Source organism: Calidris pugnax, unplaced genomic scaffold (genome assembly GCF_001431845.1).
Source record: "Calidris pugnax isolate Ruff unplaced genomic scaffold, ASM143184v1 scaffold15, whole genome shotgun sequence".
Classification (NCBI taxonomy): Eukaryota; Metazoa; Chordata; class Aves; order Charadriiformes; family Scolopacidae; genus Calidris; species Calidris pugnax.
The window spans coordinates 4442031-4463697 of NW_015090774.1; the positions used below are offsets into that span (position 1 = coordinate 4442031).

At 39.8% G+C, this 21667-nt stretch overlaps 1 protein-coding gene across 1 annotated transcript; it reads right to left on the reverse strand.

Annotated features, from left to right (window-relative positions):
* Positions 1-274: 274 nt before the first annotated feature.
* ETFDH (electron-transferring-flavoprotein dehydrogenase) lies at positions 275-21658 on the reverse strand. Its single transcript, XM_014943630.1, has 13 exons — positions 21545-21658; positions 19350-19496; positions 18287-18516; positions 17367-17448; positions 16983-17101; positions 16597-16674; positions 13814-13960; positions 11863-12003; positions 9754-9897; positions 6050-6218; positions 3932-4114; positions 3363-3584; positions 275-619 (listed from the first exon to the last, which is right to left on the reverse strand). Exons 1-13 carry the CDS (start codon positions 21576-21578, stop codon positions 456-458), a joined length of 1860 nt encoding a protein of 619 aa, XP_014799116.1. The 5' UTR covers positions 21579-21658; the 3' UTR covers positions 275-455.
* Between the last annotated feature and the right edge of the window lie 9 nt (positions 21659-21667).

The window sequence follows — 21667 nt, forward strand, 5'->3', positions numbered from 1 at the left end:
AAAGCAGTGACAGTTTTCTAGACTGATGTATTTTCCCTACTGCAAGGTAGGATTACATATAGTAAATCACTCCAGATAGAGAGAGAAAAATCCTCTTTTTAAGGGTAGCTACTAAATTCTTCCACCATACCCACAGTTCTGGATATGGCTCATGTTATCACTGAACTTCAGCAATAAATCCAGGATCCAAAGTTCCTTTGTCAGTCCTCAGAAGAACTTTCTTCTGCCTGCCACACAACTCCTGTAAAGAAGTTCTATTTAAATAAGGCAAGGGTTTAATCAGAAGGCACCAACTTTCCATTTAATGCAACGGTCATACCTACAATTCAGAATGGCACATGAGCCTCAAACTCTTTAACAGTCGAGTCAGTGCTGTACTTTAATGACAATGCAGCATAAAATACTCCCAACTTTTTGGTTGGCAATCACAAGTCACTGAGTAATTTCCCATCAGTTTACATCCCATTATAAGCTGGTCCTCCTCCACCTTCAGGCACTACCCAGTTAATGTTCTGACTTGGGTCTTTAATATCACAGGTTTTGCAGTGGACACAGTTCTGAGCATTTATCTGCAGTCTTGATCCATCTCCTGATTCCAGAGGAATATACTCATAAACTCCTGCGAAGAGCAAAGAGAGCTATCACTTCACTGAACAGTTTTTCCCTCTGCACGTGTGCTCAACTACTCCCCAGCGCGTGTAACGAGGGCAGGATATTACCAGTGTGATTTTACTGCCTGCTTCCAGGCTTACTAGCCATTTTGTCATCAAAGTACTGAACAGAATATATTTTAAGACCTGCACTTCAACCCTCTTCTAGGCAGAAGATGGGATCGAATGCCTGAAGTAAACAGTAGACCAGGTGGACTCCTAAATTTCTAAGACTTCAGTTGTGCAAAACCAGCTCAGACACACATTTTTATTACCTACCTGCTGGACAGAATCTTTACTCCTAAATTTCTAAGACTTTAGTTGTGCAAAACCAGCTCAGACACACATTTTTATTACCTACCTGCTGGACAGAATCTTTGTTCCGGTCCGTCGAATACAGCCAAATTCCTGCTCACGGGGACGCTGTCATCTTTCAGGGTTAAGTGAGCAGGCTGGTCGTGTTCATGGTTTGTACCACTTAAAGCCACAGATGACAGGAGATCAAAACTGATTTTTCCATCAGGCTTCGGGTATTCGATAGGCGTGCAATCTTTGGCTGGCTTGAGCTGAGCAAAATCTGGTCCTAAATAAATTTTTAATAAGTAAGTTTCAGTATAGAATTACTCTAATTTGCAGTTATTCACAAACAATTTAATTAAGATACTTTAACTTCCCTTTTATCAGAATAAAGTAGTAAAAAGTAGCTTTTTCCATGACAGAAAAACTATGCTAAGTATAACAGTGTTTTAATGTCTTCATTTACAGTAGATGCCAGGTAACAGGACAAGGTCTGCTTTGCTGCCTTATCACCAATTTCTTTTTTACACTATATGGCCTTGCCTCTTTACCAGATGTGCTCCAGCTTCAACTAAGACCAGAAAAGACTGACATACACATTTAGGATCTTCTTTGAGGAGGTAATGAAATTACCTGGATGTTTTAACGTCCACGGTTCCATTCCTCTCAGTATCCAGTAAAAGATCCCTGTGTAGATCATCCCTCCGTAGACACCCAGGACGCTGTGGCAGGAGGGGCGGATGTTCCTGACCGCATACAGCTCTTTCCAGACCCAGGACTTTTTCAGGTTCTCTTCATATTCTTGCACGTCAAGTCCTAAGGCAGTACATTACTTGTTAGGTACCTACAGTGCGTAAAGACTATCCTTGAAATAAAAAACAATTGCTGAATAAAGGCAACTGTTAGCAACGAAGGCAGCAAAATGAGAATTTCAGAACAACAAGGTAGGAACACACCACACAACATATCTCAGCCCCTTGCAGAGACCTGTTTTGTTGGCAGCTACCAGCAGTTACCTACTGCTCCTTTGTAGCTTCTATTAAATGACCCACAAGCAGCATTAAATTGCCTCAAACCCTTGAAAAATACAAAGATACCGGGCCAGGTGGGTACATTGGCACCTGTGGGAAACCAGCTACTCCCTCAGGAAATCTAAGAATCGACCAGGAGAGTTCACCTGTGGTCCAACAGCCAGGTTTGTAATTTTAATGTTGTCAAGTTCAAAACCTTTACAAGTCACACAACCACAAGCATTCTGATCTCAGTAACTGACTATGGCCCAGTGGATGATGCCAGTGTTCGAGAACAAGTTTTCTCCCTTTGTAATCAGCAAGTTAATGAGATCTGTTAGACTACAGACTTTTGATTTAAACTCTTTGATCGTATTCTTTACAAATACTAGACATTGCACGCATGACACATCTACTGCAGTGTAGTTAAAGTCAAGTAATTATCTTAGAAAAAAATACGCTTCTTCAAATGAAAATTTTCTGAGAGCTTCCCTGATTTAAACTCTTTGATTGTATTCTTTACAAAGACTAGACACTGCACACATGACACATCTACTGCAGTGTAGTTAAAAGTCAAGCAATTATCTTAGAAAAAAAATACGTTTCTTCAAATGAAAATTTTCTGAGAGCTTCCCCTTTATCATTCTCTATTACTACTGTACAGGAAGAGATGTTCTAAATACCAAGTTTTAAGCCTTGTCTACACATGACACCATACTTCAGTCCGTATTTTCTGTCTCATACGGCTCTGAAAAAAAGTTCATTATCTATGCACAGAGATGGGAACTGGGCTGTAATATTCTACTGTCTTGACAAAACTGGAAACAGCTTATAAAAGCTGTCTGTGATCCAACAAGAGCAGCACGCTGCCCAGTAAGAGCGTTTATTGTTTCAGGTGGTTCTAAGCATTTTAACACATCACACGAGTTGAAGTTTCAGTTGTTCAGCAAACGCTCTGCGGTAACGTGAACTGCATGTTTCAGCTGAACGAGAGCTCCCTAGCACTGAACCCAGGACTAGAGAGATTTCTAAAATAACCACCACGTGTCCATCTCCAGAATGAGTGAAATCCTAATTGGGTTCTCCCTCTCTGTACAGACTTTGTTAACAGATGTAAAGGAACAACCAAGACTTAAATGAATCGCTACAATGTGGTCAGGATCTGGGGATTACCAGAATTTGCTTGCATTACATGTAGTGGGAAATACACATAGTCTCAAATGGAGAAGACTATAAAATTCAAGAGAGTACTGAACAGAATATATTTTAAGACCTGCACTTCAACCCTCTTCTAGGCAGAAGATGGGATCGAATGCCTGAAGTAAACAGTAGACCAGGTGGACTCCTAAATTTCTAAGACTTCAGTTGTGCAAAACCAGCTCAGACACACATTTTTATTACCTACCTGCTGGACAGAATCTTTGTTCTGGTCCGTCGAATACAGCCAGATTCCTGCTCACGGGGACGCTGTCATCTTTGAGAGTTAAGTGAGCAGGCTGGTCGTGTTCATGGTTTGTACCACTTAAAGCCACAGATGACAGGAGATCAAAACTGATTTTTCCATCAGGCTTCGGGTATTCGATAGGCGTGCAATCTTTGGCTGGCTTGAGCTGAGCAAAATCTGGTCCTAAATAAATTTTTAATAAATAAGTTTCAGTATAGAATTACTCTAATTTGCAGTTATTCACAAACAATTTAATTAAGATACTTTAACTTCCCTTTTATCAGAATAAAGTAGTAAAAAGTAGCTTTTTCCATGACAGAAAAACTATGCTAAGTATAACAGTGTTCTAATGTCTTCATTTACAGTAGATGCCAGGTAACAGGACAAGGTCTGCTTTGCTGCCTTATCACCAATTTCTTTTTTACACTATATGGCCTTGCCTCTTTACCAGATGTGCTCCAGCTTCAACTAAGACCAGAAAAGACTGACATACACATTTAGGATCTTCTTTGAGGAGGTAATGAAATTACCTGGATGTTTTAACGTCCACGGTTCCATTCCTCTCAGTATCCAGTAAAAGATCCCTGTGTAGATCATCCCTCCGTAGACACCCAGGACGCTGTGGCAGGAGGGGCGGATGTTCCTGACCGCATACAGCTCTTTCCAGACCCAGGACTTTTTCAGGTTCTCTTCATATTCTTGCACGTCAAGTCCTAAGGCAGTATATTACTTGTTAGGTACCTACAGTGCGTAAAGACTATCCTTGAAATAAAAAACAATTGCTGAATAAAGGCAACTGTTAGCAACGAAGGCAGCAAAATGAGAATTTCAGAACAACAAGGTAGGAACACACCACACAACATATCTCAGCCCCTTGCAGAGACCTGTTTTGTTGGCAGTTACCAGCAGTTACCTACTGCTCCTTTGTAGCTTCTATTAAATGACCCACGAGCAGCATTAAATTGCCTCAAACCCTGGAAAAATATAAAGATACCGGGCCAGGTGGGTACATTGGCACCTGTGGGAAACCAGCTACTCCCTCAGGAAATCTAAGAATCGACCAGGAGAGTTCACCTGTGGTCCAACAGCCAGGTTTGTAATTTTAATGTTGTCAAGTTCAAAACCTTTACAAGTCACACAACCACAAGCATTCTGATCTCAGTAACTGACTATGGCCCAGTGGATGATGCCAGTGTTCGAGAACAAGTTTTCTCCCTTTGTAATCAGCAAGTTAATGAGATCTGTTAGACTACAGACTTCTGATTTAAACTCTTTGATTGTATTCTTTACAAAGACTAGACACTGCACACATGACACATCTACTGCAGTGTAGTTAAAAGTCAAGCAATTATCTTAGAAAAAAAATACGTTTCTTCAAATGAAAATTTTCTGAGAGCTTCCCCTTTATCATTCTCTATTACTACTGTACAGGAAGAGATGTTCTAAATACCAAGTTTTAAGCCTTGTCTACACATGACACCATACTTCAGTCCGTATTTTCTGTCTCATACGGCTCTGAAAAAAAGTTCATTATCTATGCACAGAGATGGGAACTGGGCTGTAATATTCTACTGTCTTGACAAAACTGGAAACAGCTTATAAAAGCTGTCTGTGATCCAACAAGAGCAGCACGCTGCCCAGTAAGAGCGTTTATTGTTTCAGGTGGTTCTAAGCATTTTAACACATCACACGAGTTGAAGTTTCAGTTGTTCAGCAAACGCTCTGCGGTAACGTGAACTGCATGTTTCAGCTGAACGAGAGCTCCCTAGCACTGAACCCAGGACTAGAGAGATTTCTAAAATAACCACCACGTGTCCATCTCCAGAATGAGTGAAATCCTAATTGGGTTCTCCCTCTCTGTACAGACTTTGTTAACAGATGTAAAGGAACAACCAAGACAATGTGGTCAGGATCTGGGGATTAGCAGAATTTGCTTGCATTACATGTAGTGGGAAATACACGTAGTCTCAAATGGAGAAGACTGTAAAATTCAAGACAGAAAAAGAGGACTGAAGGAAAGAAGTCTCATAGCAATTAACAAAACGCTGCAGAGCAAACTCGAAAAATCTCACACTGTTTTGCTTACACTTTATGTGTTGGTTTTAATTGTTTTCCCTCTGATTCTGCAGTCTTTCAGTAACATTTTCTGAATCACAAAGTTCTAATTTTTAACATATTTGTAGGAAGAAAACATATACTATTCTTCTCTACATATAGAAGAAGTGTAAGCTTACTTTTCAGATGCTCGTTAGAGACACATTTTTGTTCTAGTGGTAGGATGAATACTTAAGAATAACTAAGCAAAACTTCATTAATTTGTTTCCTAAATCATTTAACAATATATAGAAGAAGTGTAAGCTTACTTTTCAGATGCTCGTTAGAGACACATTTTTGTTCTAGTGGTAGGATGAATACTTAAGAATAACTAAGCAAAACTTCATTAATTTGTTTCCTAAATCATTTAACAATATAAATCGTAAATAAAGAATAGACATCTTTTTAAATCACCACATTCGTTTCATGATTTATTTGCATTCCCAACTAATTCCTTCAGATACATTTAGTTACCCCTGAACTGCTGGTGGTTCCAATTGAATACAAGGTAATTACAAAGCAAAGTATAAATTACAGACAAAGTGCTGTCTTACCTATTGTCTTTGATTGGAGATTTTCATTGATTAATTGGCTAAAGATGGCTTCTGAGGCCAACATGCCACTTTTCATTGCAGTGTGTGTCCCTTTGATCTTGGGAACATTCATGAGTCCAGGACTGCAACCAATTAATAATCCACCTGGGAAGGTGAGTTTGGGTATTGACTGAAAAAGAAACAGGAAAAAAGGTGGTTTGTTGTTGTTTGTGCTTTTTTTAAAGTGAAATTAACATTCTGGAAATGAAACTGGCATGAAGCTTGAGTGTCTTTACATTTTTAGACCTGCATGTGCACTGTCTAAAAATACACCAGTGTCACTCCCCTATTTTTTTTTGCATAGTAAGCAAATACAAATACAGCCTTTGTACTGCAGCTGAGTATAAAATAATGACAAGACATTTTCCTTATATCCTCTCTCCAGTTGCTTTGTCTGCAACAAGACTGTGACAATGTCACCCACCAGTACCGTTTTCCTCCTCCAAGTTTAAATTAATTCTTTATTAAAAAAAAAAAAAAAAAGATATTTGTGTTCCCATTTTCCACTCAGTAAGTTACATGTTTCTCATCTCTAAGTTTATTATCAGTGCTTTTTTCCTCAAATCTTTTCTGTCAAACTACAAAGTATCCTCCCTCGTCTCCCTCCAGGTCTCACTTGTTTTAGGAGTTAGTCAGCAGCCAACATGTGCATTTTTGGTGCAAAAATTGTTGTCTTACTCCCTCTGTAAGAAGCACAATGTCATGGAGGGCAGTCAAGTCACAAACCTAAGCCAGCCAGATGATCTGCAAACATCCAATCTGTGGTATTAATATACTATGTTATATGGCTATGGATATATGGACTATATCTAACTATGGAATACTTCAACTATTAAGACAGTTACTCTCACCCTCATCCAATGAGATTAAGATTTTAGACAATGATGGAGCACTGACATAGGCATAAGGACATGGACCTGTTGGCGCAAGTCCAGAGGAGGGCCACAAAGACGATCAGAGGGCTGGAGCACCTCTCCTATGAAGAGAGGCTGAGAGAGGTTGGGTTGTTCAGCCCGGAGAAGCGAAGGCCCCATTCCCGTACCGAAAGGGGCCTACAGGAAAGATGGGGAAGGACTCTTTATCAGGGAGTATAGTGATAGGACAACGGGTAACTGTTTTAAAGTGAAAGAAGGGAGATTTAGATTAGATCTTAGGAAGAAATTCTTTCCTGTGAGGGTGGTGAGACACTGGAACAGGTTGCCCAGTGAAGTTGTGGATGCCCCCTCCCTGGAGGGGAAGTGCTCAAGGCCAGGCTGGATGGGGCTTTGAGTGACCTGGTCTAGTGGGAGGTGTCCCTGCCCAGGGCAGGGGCTTGAAACTAGGTGACCTTTAAGGTCCCTTCCAACCCAAACCATTCTATGAGAGAAATATTTCTTGACTAACTCTACAAATTACATAAGAAGATGGTCATCAGGCATTTTTCTTCTGCAACAACTGTTTCACTTAATATGTACTTAGTGACCAACATACTGTCAAAGTATGTTACATTAGTCATATAACACAAAAGGTTACACATACTGCAGCTTCGTTAGTAATTCTCATTATTAGCACTGTGGCACTTGGTGCCCGTTTTCACAGTCAGTTTACTGAACTGAAGGAACACATCATGCCAGCATGGCACAAGCCCTCACTGCCCCTGAGATACAGGGTGAAATCCTTTCAGCCTTGAGCACCTGAAGAAACCATCACACTCCTGGCAACAGACAGACAGAACGAGGCTGGTTTGGAGGAGGGAAGAAGGAGAGACTCCTGCTTCCTGCAGAGTCCTCCCCCATTGTGGACAGGGAACCCCACATTCTCCTCCCCTTTGCTCAGCTCAGGGTTGAAAATCTGTTAAGTGAGTCTAGTGTTTGACACTTGCATGGGTCATTGATGTGAAGGTTTTTTCCCCCTGATATTCTTAATATACATTGCCCAAGAACAGCAACACTTTTTTCTTTTTCCCCACAAAGCTCTTACATCTTTAACTATGTAGATGTAGTCTATTAAACTCTGCACCCTCCCTCCACATATCCCAAAAAGCTAAGAAATCAGGGGAACATCCAAGAGCTCTCTCTTTCACCAACTTGGCATCACTGTATGTTAAAGACTAAAGAACACAGAATCACAGAATGGTTTGGGTTGAAAGGGACTTTAAAGATCATCAAGTTCCAGCTCCCCTGTCATGGGCAGGGACACCTCCCACTAGACCAGGTTGCTGAAAGCCCCATCCAGCCGGGCCTTGGGCAACTTGGTCATAAAGTTATCTATAACAGGCAACAAAAATTAGATTGATGGTAATTTTTATATACCTATTTGATGCAATACTGTCACCAAAATGAAAACTGGTGCTACAGAACTACTTACATAAGAAAATATTCCTGGACTCCAGTGATGCAAATGAGTCAGACTGCTACAGTTATTAATCAAAGCAACACATGCAAAAGAAGAGCTAAATCTTCCTAAGTGACTCATGAATAAAGCTTTTTTTTTACTGAAAGCATGTATTAAAAAAAGCCATTTAAAAGTGTGACTTCATGATTAACTAGACAATTCTATCTACAGGAAATGAAAAACCCCCAACAACTAGCAAACCTCATGGTTTTATATTAGGAACAGTGCAAACTAAGTGACATGTTTTAAGTCCAGCAAAGAATTCCAAAGACTAGGCAGAGATGCCCAAGAGTTGTAGTCCTACTGTCTGTGTAACTTAGCACAAACAACATCTGTAAGTGACTTAAAAAATACCATGTTCTTTCAGCCATATGTTTCGAGCAGAATAAGGAGTATGCAACTGAAATCACAATCTGGCTGCTTCATCAAAGCCAGAAATTCAACAATGACTATCTGTGATAGAGCAACCAGTGCACAGGGTGGAAAGAGAAGCCCCTCTTATGTAAAATCTAGATTAAAACATCTTGGCATTTTGTATCTTATCTGAATTAATAATGGACTGACAATGGCTTCTGAAATAAGCTAGTAACACAGGTGTGTTATAACATGATATGAATGACATATTTCCACTTGAGAGTGGTCAAAGTAATCAACCTGCAGACTGAATAAAGGTGTATCACATGCATAACCACGAAGCTGCTTCATGAACCTACATGACTTTTTCCCAGGCACACACACTGGTGTCAAAGCTTAACTCCACAGGACTGTGACAAGAGTATTGCTGCTGCTGAAATTCTATTTGTATTCCAAAGCTGCACAAAATCACGTAAACCCTGAAGAAGAGGTTCAAAAAAGACAGACAAAGTAGTCAAAGAGGAGAGTGGAATGGCCCCACGTGCAGGCTCTGGATCATGAACGCTCAAGCTAGTTTTAAGTAACCCACAAATAAAGCCCTTTGAGTGGTCCTACCTTCTCTTCCCCAAGGTTCCAGGCACAACAAAGAATTATCTGTACCTTCTTTGCTGGACACATTTGATTGCAATATGAACTCTACTTCATATTTCATTTAGAAAGTAAAGTGACTAGGTTTTTAGTATGACAGAGTCTAAGTCTAGCAAATCTCAGCAGCCAGTATCCAGCAAGATAACAAGGATTTTCTGTCCAGCAAAACTTCTGGCTTTATTCATCTTTGCTATAGTTCAGTTGTTTCCCAACAACATGCAACTTGAACCTACAGCACTAAAAACATGGCTCTAGAGAGCTCAAAACAAAAATCTTCATGAAAAGGTTACCTGGAAACCACCTTCATTCAATGCTCTGGCACCATAGGCAATCCTTGTTCCACCTTCCAAAGTAGGCTGTACGCTAGGATGGTGCTTCCACCTCTGAAACTCCCTAAATGGATTCAAATAGGGATTTTGATAATCTAAACCAACCTTTAAAAACAAAAAAAAAGTTGCAACATTACTGAAAATAAAAGTAAGGAATTTCAACAAAAGTTTGCAAAGAAAACAATCACATATTACCACATCAGCTCTTTAAATCTACTTTATACTCAACCAATCTCAGGATCTTTCTACTTGGAGAAACTACTGCCAAAATTACATTCTATTAACAGTATAGTAGAAGCAAATCTGAGAATTTGCTGCCATAATACTCTTCTCTGCCCTACCTGGAACCTGAAGCATGGAAAACATTCAATTGCATTGTAACCATCTTCCATCTGTCTTTGAAATAAAATAGTGAAATTAAATTAAGTATGGTTTAATGGGCACGATAAGCAAGAAAATTTGTTTTAAATTTGTGTTTCAAAACCTCTTTGCCCTAGAAAAGCTGGAAAAAGAGGTAAACAATTATTTCTAGATAGTTATGTCCTTGCGGTTGTGTATTTTAAACAGTTCTTCACATCGTTTAGCAGAGTGAATTACCATTTCCAATTAGGTGAGCCATTGTAGTAAAGCACAGGGGAGCAATGAAGAAAGCAGAAACTGGGGGAAAACGACCTTGCCAAATGGCTGGATGCCTAGGATTCTTATTTTATTTGAGAATTTGCTGAAAGATATATTCGGCATTTCCCATCTTTAAAATATTCTTAAAAGGACCTAGATTGCCCAATTTTCTCTTTTGAGAAAAGGGTTATTTCTGGTTCCTGTAAACTTTGAGACAAATAACAAAATAAATCATGAGTCAACAACAAACAGTACCTTGATTTCTCTGACAGCTCGCTGCTTTTTGACCACTGCTGGCATCTACTACCTTTGCTGGATAATGAACAATATTCAAAACAAGTGCAAGGTAACCCTACTACAAAAATCAGCTCAGACTGACATGGGTGTAAAGTTCAAAGACAAAAAAGTTGATTTTCTCCTATCTAAACTGGAGATAACATAAACATTACTGACTTCCATCCTCTGTAAGAATCAAAGTCCTCTGCACTTCTAAAAACAGAATTTGAATGTCTACTGTCCGTACTTATTAATTCCAATATTGGAAATCTGCACAGGACAGGTATGCATGTCTGAGAAAACCTAACAAGTTTTCTTAATTTTTCTTACAGAACAGCTAAACAAAAATAGAGCTTTCACCACACACACTCTGGAATCCTTCTGAAATCTAGAAGCCCAAAGAGTCATCTCAGTCCCACCCTGCTAAAAGTCCAGATTGTGTCCCTGACTCTTACAACTTTTCTGTGTAAAGCACATGCACAGAATAAATAGTACACACTTTATTTAGGACTGCAGGTGCTAGAAAAACATTCTCTACTTTTGCTCCTTGCATCAGTGGCTGGCAGAACAACACAGTTTCTCTCTAGTGATCTCAACGCTTCTGATAAAGAGGCAGTAAGAAGGAAGAAGCTGCCTGCCCGATTCAGAAAGACAGCTGCTAAAGAGGGCCAGTCAAATATGGGTGAAGAATGATGAGAACAAACTGAAGATCTCAGAAATGGAAGGGATGCTGCTTGTGGAACCACAGAGTGCTTCCACTTCATATGCTTCTCTCATAAAATCCATATGGACCCAAGGTTGTCGCACGAATGAGGAAACCGAATTGTACAAAGTAGATGGGATTTAGATATTTCCTAACTTGCAAAAGTTTTGTGAGCACAGTTTTGATTAATCATGTGGTGTTCACTTTGCCAAAATTTGTTTGGTTTGCAAAAAGATGTATATGTAAGTTTTCCATTTTGTTTTTAATAAAAGACACTGGATTAAAGACAGATCAATATGACAAATTAACCTTCCCTAATATGAGGGTAAACATACTTAAGACTGAGAAAATACTAAATTTGGCCTGCTGCTATTCTTGTGTTTTCATCTTCACATTAAAACAGAGAAAAGAAATCACATAAATATGAAGGCCAAAGAACAACCAACAAGCATGAAAAAACCAACTTCACTTACCACAAATCCAAGAGCAACCAAAGGTTCACCCTCATTTAAATGGTAAAGGAAAGATCCTCCATATGTATGTCTGTCTAAAGGCCAGCCTACAGTATGTTCTACTCTTCCTGGTTTCCATTTCTTTTCATCTATAGTCCATAACTGAAATGAAGATCAGAAAAAAATTTACTTTCTATTGCAAAGTAATGGCCTTTCAATAATTGTGTGTTTGCCTTTTATTATATTAAGTACAGAAGAAAGTTAATTTACTGCTATGACCAATGCATAAATTCATACAGCAAAAATACCAGGTAATAAGTAGAAATACCTGTTTTGGATTACCATTTAAGAATTTCCTAATACTTCTCTTTCTTGAAATATTGTGCATCAGAAAGCATGACTGCATTATGCCCAAAACTTTCATTCAACCACATATTACTGACTTTGATAGATACTTCTTTATATTAGTGACTTTGATAGATAACTCTCCTAAGGAATGCAATGCTTACTCTTTTCTTTAAGAACTTTACTTTTTCATATGAATCACTGCAACAAGTGTTTCAATATAAGTCCTAACAATATGTCTGAGTTGATCCAACCATTTGCTGTCAAACAGGCTGTCCTCTCTCTGCTCTCTCCTACACATCTCCAGTACCCATGTGACCCACGGTGAATTCACAGAAGCGCTTTCATGTTTCCCCGAGCAACTCAATTTCCTGCTCATTTCACAAAACATGTCTTCACCATGGAGTTATGTGCCAGGTGCAGTCTAATGACAGAGGGCAGTGGAGCACCCTTAGATCAGCTCAAGCACGGAGGGCACATCTACGTTCATGTTCCAGCTTTGATTAAGAAGCACGTTGCTGAGCGGGACTCCTGACTGCTCCCACTTGCTGTGCTTTGGTGCACACCGTACAGCAGCCATGGAAGGCATGAACTGGATGCCTTTCACAGGAAACTAAACTGTAAGACAAGCTCCAGAAGCCCATCTAAAGCATTCCAGTCACGAAAGGACATTCAGTCCATGGGACTACACCAAAGCTAGTCCAAAGTAAAAATAACCCTGAAATGTGCACAGTATGCATATCAGCTCATGAGCACCAACTATTCCTCTTCACAGATCCATTCCTATTGGACTTTACTGTTTGCTAAAGCAGACCCAGTCTCATCTGGAAGCAGAGGAACTCTACAGCAAAACCCTGCTTTAATGACAACTCAGGTATTAGAAACTGTAATTGAGACTATGTCATATATAGGAACATTTACAGAGTGGTTAGTCTGTGCAGAAGTGTAAACTGAGTATTTAACAAATATTTTGTAACTGGAAGCAAATGCTTAAAGTAGTAAGTAAAGAGTATGCTATAGTCAAACTCTGAACATATTATAAGTAATACAGCTCTTTTTCATTAATGGTATTTTCCAAGTACAAAATATTTCAAAAAGGAAAACCAATCCTTATCCTATTTTTATAAGACCAGTGAAGGTATTTTGGGGTAAAAAAAAAAAAGGTCATCCAGAAGGTGTTCCAGAGAGCATGAACTGCCATTTTCTTTCTCTCTCTCTCTGCCTTATGAATATACAGAAAATCCATCGAAAGCCTGTCCTCCCTTCCACAGGTAGTAAAGCCCCTTAAAATTTGGCAGCACGAATGCCTCTCTCATTTGGTAAAAGTACTAAAAACAAATTTCAGAAATGAATGTAAATTAAAATCAAACTAAGATGATAACAGAGTGAACTCATGGGTAACTAGTTATAACAGATGTAAGAGAAGCAGTAGCTGAAACAAAACAGTCACAACATTCAGGGAGCATCTTCTGTGATCAGCTTCAGAACAGCAAAGATTCTGAAGTCTGAAAGCGTAACTCAAAATCTATCATTCTAATGTCTTACATAAACCAGCTTGAAGGCAAACAGAAACTACCTTACAGCTTCACAGTACTTTCCTTAATTGTTAAAATTACGCAGCTGATACCTCTTTCAGTCCAATGCCATAGCTCTGGGGTTGACACTTCTCCCTTAGATTGTATTTTTTGTACAGCTGTTTGGCTAGATGCCCATGACAACCTTCAGCGAAGACCGTGACTTTGGCATGGAGTTCCAAGCCTCTTTCAAAGGTAGCCTGCAAAAGTAGAACATTTCATCAGCACTTAGATCTGTGCCACACCAAACTCATAGCAAGAAACTGGGGGATAATAAAGTGATTTTACACTACTCTATGGCACTGCCCAGAACCTGCAAACCATTGCAAGGTATGGTTCCAGTTGTCTTTTCCACCCAACCATGATGCACCCCTGGCAAACGTTGTAAGGGGATTCCAGTAGAGCAGCACTACAGTGAATTGCTAGTCATTACTGAAAAAGAGAATCTTTTCCAGATTAGAGGATATTGATACTGCATCTGCTTGTTCATGTGGTGTAAAGGAACCCTGACAGGACAAAGAATCTTAACCTACAACTTCACTCTAATTTTTGCTTATGAAGTCACATTCAGTAAAATATTGTGTGCATCCCCCATCCCCCCATATGACAGACACACCAGATCAGAAAAACCTGCATCATCCTCACCCCCAAGAGAACCCACTACCTCTGAATAAAGTTACTATAATATTACACCAATCTAACTTGTTAAAACATACAGTAAAATTAAACTAACATTAAGTATGATGATAAAAAAAAAAATTCTCATCAAAAATTCCAACAATGAGATTGAGAATAAGTGGAACCAACATACTCATGTATGAGCGTATCAACTGCACATATAAGTGCATTGGATGAGAGTACTACTAGACTATATTTGCAATGTTGCAATGTATTTGCAAGATTCTAAATATACATATTCTTGCAGGGAAAAAAAAAAAGAAAATGCTTGATTTGAGATAAAGTTTAATGTAGAAAAAGGTAATGAAAACAGTTTTGGATTAAGATATCCAGCAGTACCCAATAAAACCATCCAAAGGTAATCCAGCATATGTCCAGGAGAAGCTTATTGCTTTGGCTTTAAATTGTCTCTCAGGTGAAATCTTTTAACTCAGTGGTTGGAAACCTCTGAAAAAGGCTAACAAATAAAAATGCTCTAGTCGGGAATTATCTTTAAATAGGAGTTAAAAGATTTTGCCAATTTCTAATTGTCAACATGAAAATTAATCTTACAAATTACTAAGAGACCTACAGGGACAACTTATTACTTGATCTAAGGATTAAAAATACATACTGTCTAATTTGAAGTAGATTCATATAAAAATAAATCAGTTACTACAACTCCATGCTGTAAATGTCAGAAATTCATTAATTTGAAAAGTTTCAGCAATGTGACAAAGTTGTTTTTCACCGTTAACATCCTTCTCCAGCGTCTACACAAGAATCAACGGGCAACTTTTTACTACAGAATTTTACCATTGACGTTTTCGTTTGATTGGTGCTGACTGCAAGGTGAAAATCTATTCATTAACCACACTCTATTTGATTAAGCTCTGTACAAACACAATGAAGATATTCTTGCATTGAAGGTTACACAAACTATGTTTATTTACCTGAACTTTTATATTCTGGAGGTTTTATCAGCTGACCTAACTGACTGTTAAAAAGTTTGAATACTCAAAAAGTTTGCAGTAGTGGCACACTAATTATGTACGTTATAGAAGGCAATAGACACATTCTTCCAGAATAAATGAAATAAAAATATATCTAGGTTTTGAGGATGCTTAAAAAAAAAACCAAACAAAACCAAACCTAGTTCCTTCCCACTTTAAAACAAAACCAACCCAAACCCCCAATTAATCTTCATTACTGTGCCACATTGTACGCGTGACTTGCGCCTCCTACTGGAGAAAATGCATATCTGAAAACAGGAGCCTGCGTGTCCCCTACGAGGCACAGACAACACTGTCTGTATTGTAAATATATTACTTTTCCTTGCCATCACTTCCTCCTCCATTGACTATATTCTCTCAGAACAAGAATGAATCTTCCCTTCTCATCCCCTGCCTTGAAGGGAAAAAAAGCCCACGCTTTCATATGAAAGTAAATACCTCTTCAAAACTCTACGTAACTAGTAAGAAACCTTATAAAAGAAAGTAAATCTTAAGAAAAAACTTGCACCCATAACTTATGTAGCCAAATAATTCCCTGTGAAAGTTGCTCTGAGTTATTCTGAGGTGCCAAATTCTCCACACATATTGCACAGGGAAGCAACACGCTTACCACAAGTTCTACATTCCACTAAAGATCAGCCAAAGTCCGACACTTAGGGCAGAGAATCACCTTCTGGACACAGAAATGTGACCAAACAGCAAAAAGGTACAAAGATTCAATGTGTAACTTGTCCCAGCAAGGTAGACAGACTGTCAACAAATGTGACTGCAGTTGTAAATATCAAAGAAAACAGATCAGCCAGAAGCACACTTCTTGCATGTTGCCAGTTACCAGCTGGACAACAGCTTCCTATTTCACCTTCACACCTTTTTTCTAGGAGTTCCTGTAATCCTTTCCTTTGTTTCCAGATTTTACATATGCCAAAGCACCCTTGCAATATTTCCTTAAGTCACCCTCAACCAAACCTCCTTCCTGCAAAGGTTTTTTCTAGTGATCTTAGAAGAAGTTCACAATGTTTTGAGACCAGAGCGTTCACATTTTTTATACAGAGAGGGAAGACAGGTACATTTTCTCAGGCTGCAGCAAGACTACTGATAGCAGTAGAAGCAGATATACCACAATTTCCATAATTAGACCTCTAGTTATGGGGAAGACAGCTACTTACTTTAGGTGCTCCATCCTTCTGGATGCCTACGTCATTAGTTGCTATCCCTTTCACGCTACCATCTTCATGAAAAAGAACCTTTGGAAATATTTAAACAAACAAATGAAACGTTTGAATGATCTGTCATCTGAATCCATTCATAAAAAGTTTTGATACAGAACTTCTAAGCACTATGTCTTTAATGGTCAAACTTGAAAATTACGTATTTATTAGCATATTAGTCACTTTCACTTTGCTGGATCTGGGCCAGGGAACTTAGACAATGAAACAGTTTCCACAATAGGCTTCTTTTAAGAGGAATGTTGTGAATGTACAAATAAACTGGGAGTTGAGTGAATGGGGGGGTCAAAAAAAGCTCCTCATATACACATTGATGTGATTATTACCTCAGCTGCTGCATAGCCTGGATAAATTTCAACACCCAAAGCTTCTGCTTGTTCGCCGAGCCAACTCACAAAGTGGCCCAGACGGACAATGTAATTTCCATGATTAACCATTGGAAGTCCTAAGCAAAAAAGACACACACACATAAGAAGCAGAACACTAAGCAAAATAACAACAGTTGTATACATCAGATGTCATATCTTCTTCTACAACTTCTGTCTTCACAATCATGTCATACATTATTATAGCCATCATCTAACACTGGAAGCAACTATGTTCTCCATACACTTGCTATACCACATTGAATCAAATCAATTGTTTCATTCATGGAAAAGTTGAAAAAGACACAGAGAAAGATGATCTTTTACCACTTCACCAAACGTTACCTGGAAGAATTGGCACTGGAATTCTAGATTTCTTTGTTAAAATTCCAAACTTGTCTTCAGTTACAGGAGTATTAAGCGGAGCCTACATAAAAAAAGAAAATAGAAACAGTACAAAAAGTTATGTTTTTCTTGCCAATCCAACAAAACCAGCAACAAACAAAATAAAACTATCAAACCAGCAGTCCATTGAAGGTTTAATAAAGCACTTCTATAGGAAAGTATCGTAAGTACTTTATGTGGCAGTCATTAGGCAAGAATCAACACAACTATTGAGATAAAAAAAATAGGAACAGAGCCTTACAAATCACTTCTATAGTTTGTACTACATCAGTATTCTAGACCTTTCTAAAGCAGGTAGCTCAACATGCATATTTATCCTGGTAACAACTAGTCAACGGCGCACTTGCAGCTCCCAGGTGACAGCAAGCTGCAAGTCAGATGGCTCTTCTGGCAGAGATGACAGCTCGTGTCTTGCTATTCTCTGTCCTAGAAGCATCTCAGGCCTCTGTTACACCACTATGTGCGCACAGAAAACAGCGTACTCTGCACCTTTTCCTCAGACTATGAAAAAAATATTGTACAGAAGCCCCAAGTCTGGCATTGCTGAGAATCGACCACCTTATTGCCTGTGCACGGGAGCTGGACTCTGCACAACCAGCAGCGCATCCCGGCAGGCACCAGGCACCCCGCACATCTGCAGTAAGGACACTATGGAAAAGAGCAGAGGCCACAGCAAACCTGGGTAGACCTAAAACTTCAGCATTGTCAAATTAGGACAAAAACTAAAAAGGAGGTAGGGTTTTTTGTTGTTTTGACAGATCAACACATTTTAAAACGGTACTAAGTTGTACCAGAATGAGTCAGATAGAGAGTTCATTACAAACTATGATTAACTGCAGCATTTATTTGCTCATACATACCCCCCGTTCTTTCCAGTCTGGAAAGAGCTCTTCTAAGGACCTTGGCTCAAGACAAGCACCAGAGAGTGTATGTGCACCAATCTGAGAAGCCTTTTCCACCAGACAAACACGTATTTCTTTGCTGTGCTCAGCAGCTAACTGTTTGAGTCGAATCGCTGCTGAAAGACCCGCAGGGCCTCCTCCAACAACGACCACATCAGCTTCCTCTGCAAATCTTTCCATGTTTACCCCTTTAATAGAAAAAAAACATAAACCAATGAAAAACATAAACCAAAAAAAAGTAAGATAAACCAATGTCCAATTTCCCCCAGCCTCTCTCTCACTAAACCTTATTCTGCGATACAGGCTACTGGGTATCCCAGAAGCACTACTTTGCATAAAAAAAGGCTAAATATTCAACAGAATCCCTACGTGGAAGATTGCAGAAAGACATTAGTATGACAACGTAAAATTAGCTCTTTTAAAGTTGTAAGGAGATATACTATAAAAACATATACTTGGTCTCTATGTACCGTAAGTAAGCATCATCTTAGAACATTAAACTTAAGTTGGCTAGCTCTATCAAAGACACTCAGTGAAACTGTATGTAAGAGAGAAAGAAAAGAAAAGAAGATGCTCAGTCATATCATGTGACTTTATTTCACACTGATTATCAGTGTCTTTTCTAGAATTGAAGCCATTAAAATTGCTGAATGTAGAGACTGGGGTTCCCAGAGATATATATTAATCTTATTTTCTCACAAACTCTCATGGTAAGAACTAAGAAAATCCAACAGATACATACCTGACACAATTAAATCTTGTTGTGATAGTCACTAAAGCAAAAGCTGCTTATAAATTTTCTTTAAATAACTAGGATCAAGTTAAATCTGATCCCGTTATACAGCACTAAAGACACTCATTGTGAGATAGCAACCACAACATTTGATTTGGAATATTAGTATTGTATTTAAGAGTACAGAACTTCTGTAAAAAGAAAAAAACAGCAACACATTTCAGTGTCTTTATTGTTATTATTGCTCAGTTTTAAAGAAACATTGAAAGTATACATTTTTTCACTTACCTTCCCATCGTTTGTCTTTGTCCCGAGGGTGAATTGTATAATGCGTGGTTATGCGAGGCACAGCGGCAGCAGATGCACATCTTGCAATATGCAGCGATGGAAGGCGGTCTCTCTTTATCAACTTTAGGGCATGAAAGCACTGACGTACTGCAAAAACAAGAAACAAATTTGTCAAATGAGTAATTTTCCAAATTTTTGTCTCTGACTTTTCAGAGACATGAGTGGCACAATACATTTGACAGCTCCCCCCCCCCAAGGCTACCAGGTGATGTCAATATGAGGAACTATAAACACAGTTTTTAAATTTTCAAGTTAGGAATTGCTGTATAATTTTATACCAGAAAAAAAAAAAAAAAAAAAAAAAAAAGGAGTAAAGGCCTTGCCCTGTAGCATTCTTCACATAATACCACCCACCTGTGACAGCTGACATAGGATAACATGTATACACAGGTGAAACACATTTTAAATTCCCATTTCACTTCGAACTTCAAAAGATTTAGTTCAGACTTCACTTAAAGTTACTGAACAACATAGAGATGGGACATGCAAGTTCATCCCTTCTGACACCTCAACACATTTTGAGGCACAATTTGGGCTACTGACAATAGACAGTTCATCTAAAGTAAATGTCATGGTCCACTACAAAAGCTCAGACTCAAAACCAAGTATACATTAGTCAAAGCTGGGAAGAGGAGATACAGTGAATCTCTACCTTTGGTGCAGATACATTGTTGCAAGAACGAATTAGAATTTCTTTTTAAGCAAATGGACCAAATGGAATTTTTAAATTATAAAAATAAGACTCTTCAAAAGGGCTATTACATGTCACATCCGTGTTCTAATTTTCCTCTTTCACAAAAAAAATATGAAGATGTGTGTGATTTATACTCGGAAAACTAGTATGTTTAGCACCAAAACTAGTTATAGTTAAAAGGTCTGTCAACTAATGCACCATGACAGGTATCTTTCCTTTCTTTAAGGATTCCCTTTGTCTAATTTCAGGGATGAAGGAGGAGAATACTGTATTTAAAACAGAGTATTTCTGCAAGACTCATATTTAAAATCACCAACACTCTAGGACTGAAATGTTTTATTGAGAATAGTGATTGGCAAGGCCAGCACAAACACCCTCCACTATAACTCCTCACAGTGACAGTCAGGGTACTGGTCTCTATGTGCAAGATAATAAGTATTATCTACGTTGGTTTCTTAGCAGGAGTTTTGTATTTAACAGACATAACATAAAAGCTATTCTCATACCATCTCATGACTCTTAATTATCATTTATCTGCAACGAGACAGGATTTGAGAACCAGTAATATACCTTATAAGCATAATAACAGCTACACCTATACATCTACATTAAAACATAGCACCCAAACTTAATTTTTGAGATATTTTTATTTGAGCAGACCTGACGGTACTATGAGTTACACGGTATAGTTTAAAAATGCCAATTAGCTCAGACACACACAGAGGAAGTGATATTCAGCTCAGAATATACCCAGTAATGACAAAGGTAGGTCCGAGCTCTGGACAGGTATGTTCTTCACAGAGAGGAAACTGAGCTTGTGCCACCAGGCTGCTGAGAGCCAGCTCGGTGCCCTGGAGTTAAACGTTTGCACAAAGCAAGCAAGATTTAAGAAACTTTACTCTTCTGCAGCTCCTTAACAGCCGCTCGCCCTGCCATCGCTTCGCCAGCGAGGGCACGGGTACAATCGCTTTATTTTCACCCTTTGGAAGGGGTGACACCCAGCACCACTCCGAAAAACATTACATTTTCGGTGCTCGCCGTGCCAGGCCGGTGAGACGCGCCGCCAGACCGCGGCTGGGACCCGTCCGGCGCTGCCGCCGCTCCGCCCCCGCCGGGAGCACCTTCAGGCGCAGGGACGGAGGCCGCTGGGCTGGACTTGGGGGGGCCGTGGCGGCGCCGCCGCTGACACCCACTGCGGGGCATGGCCCTCGCACACGGGACCCCCCACTTTGCCCACAGGATCATCCTCCCCGGTCCCTGTCCCGACCCCGCTGCCGCCCGGGCGCGCCCCAGCCGCGACCTTTGCTCTCCCTCGGCGCCGCGCCACCCACCGGCCCGGCCCGGCCCGTCCCGTCCCCGCCCCGCCAAGTGGCGGCCGCCCCGGCCCCAGCACCGTCCCCTCGGGACGCCCAGCCGCCCCCGGGGCGAGCCGCCGCGTTACCTCGGCTGGAGGACGGGCAGCGACACAGCAGCATATCGGCGGCGGCAGCAGCACAGGCCCACGACCCCCCTCCGCGCCCTCCACTCCCCGCGACCGCCCCCGGCCAGGCCGCGCCTGCGCACT

Bases quoted from the DNA above. Each gene is read 5' to 3' on its own strand.
- ETFDH (XM_014943630.1), bottom strand. From the start codon at position 21,578: ATGCTGCTGTGTCGCTGCCCGTCCTCCAGCCGAG. The intron at 13,961-16,596 runs GTAAGTAGCTGT...CTACTTTTGCAG, and splicing joins AGAAGGATGGAGCACCTAAA to GCTACCTTTGAAAGAGGCTT. The intron at 9,898-11,862 runs GTAAGTGAAGTT...TTGTTTTTAAAG, and splicing joins TGGTTGCTCTTGGATTTGTG to GTTGGTTTAGATTATCAAAA.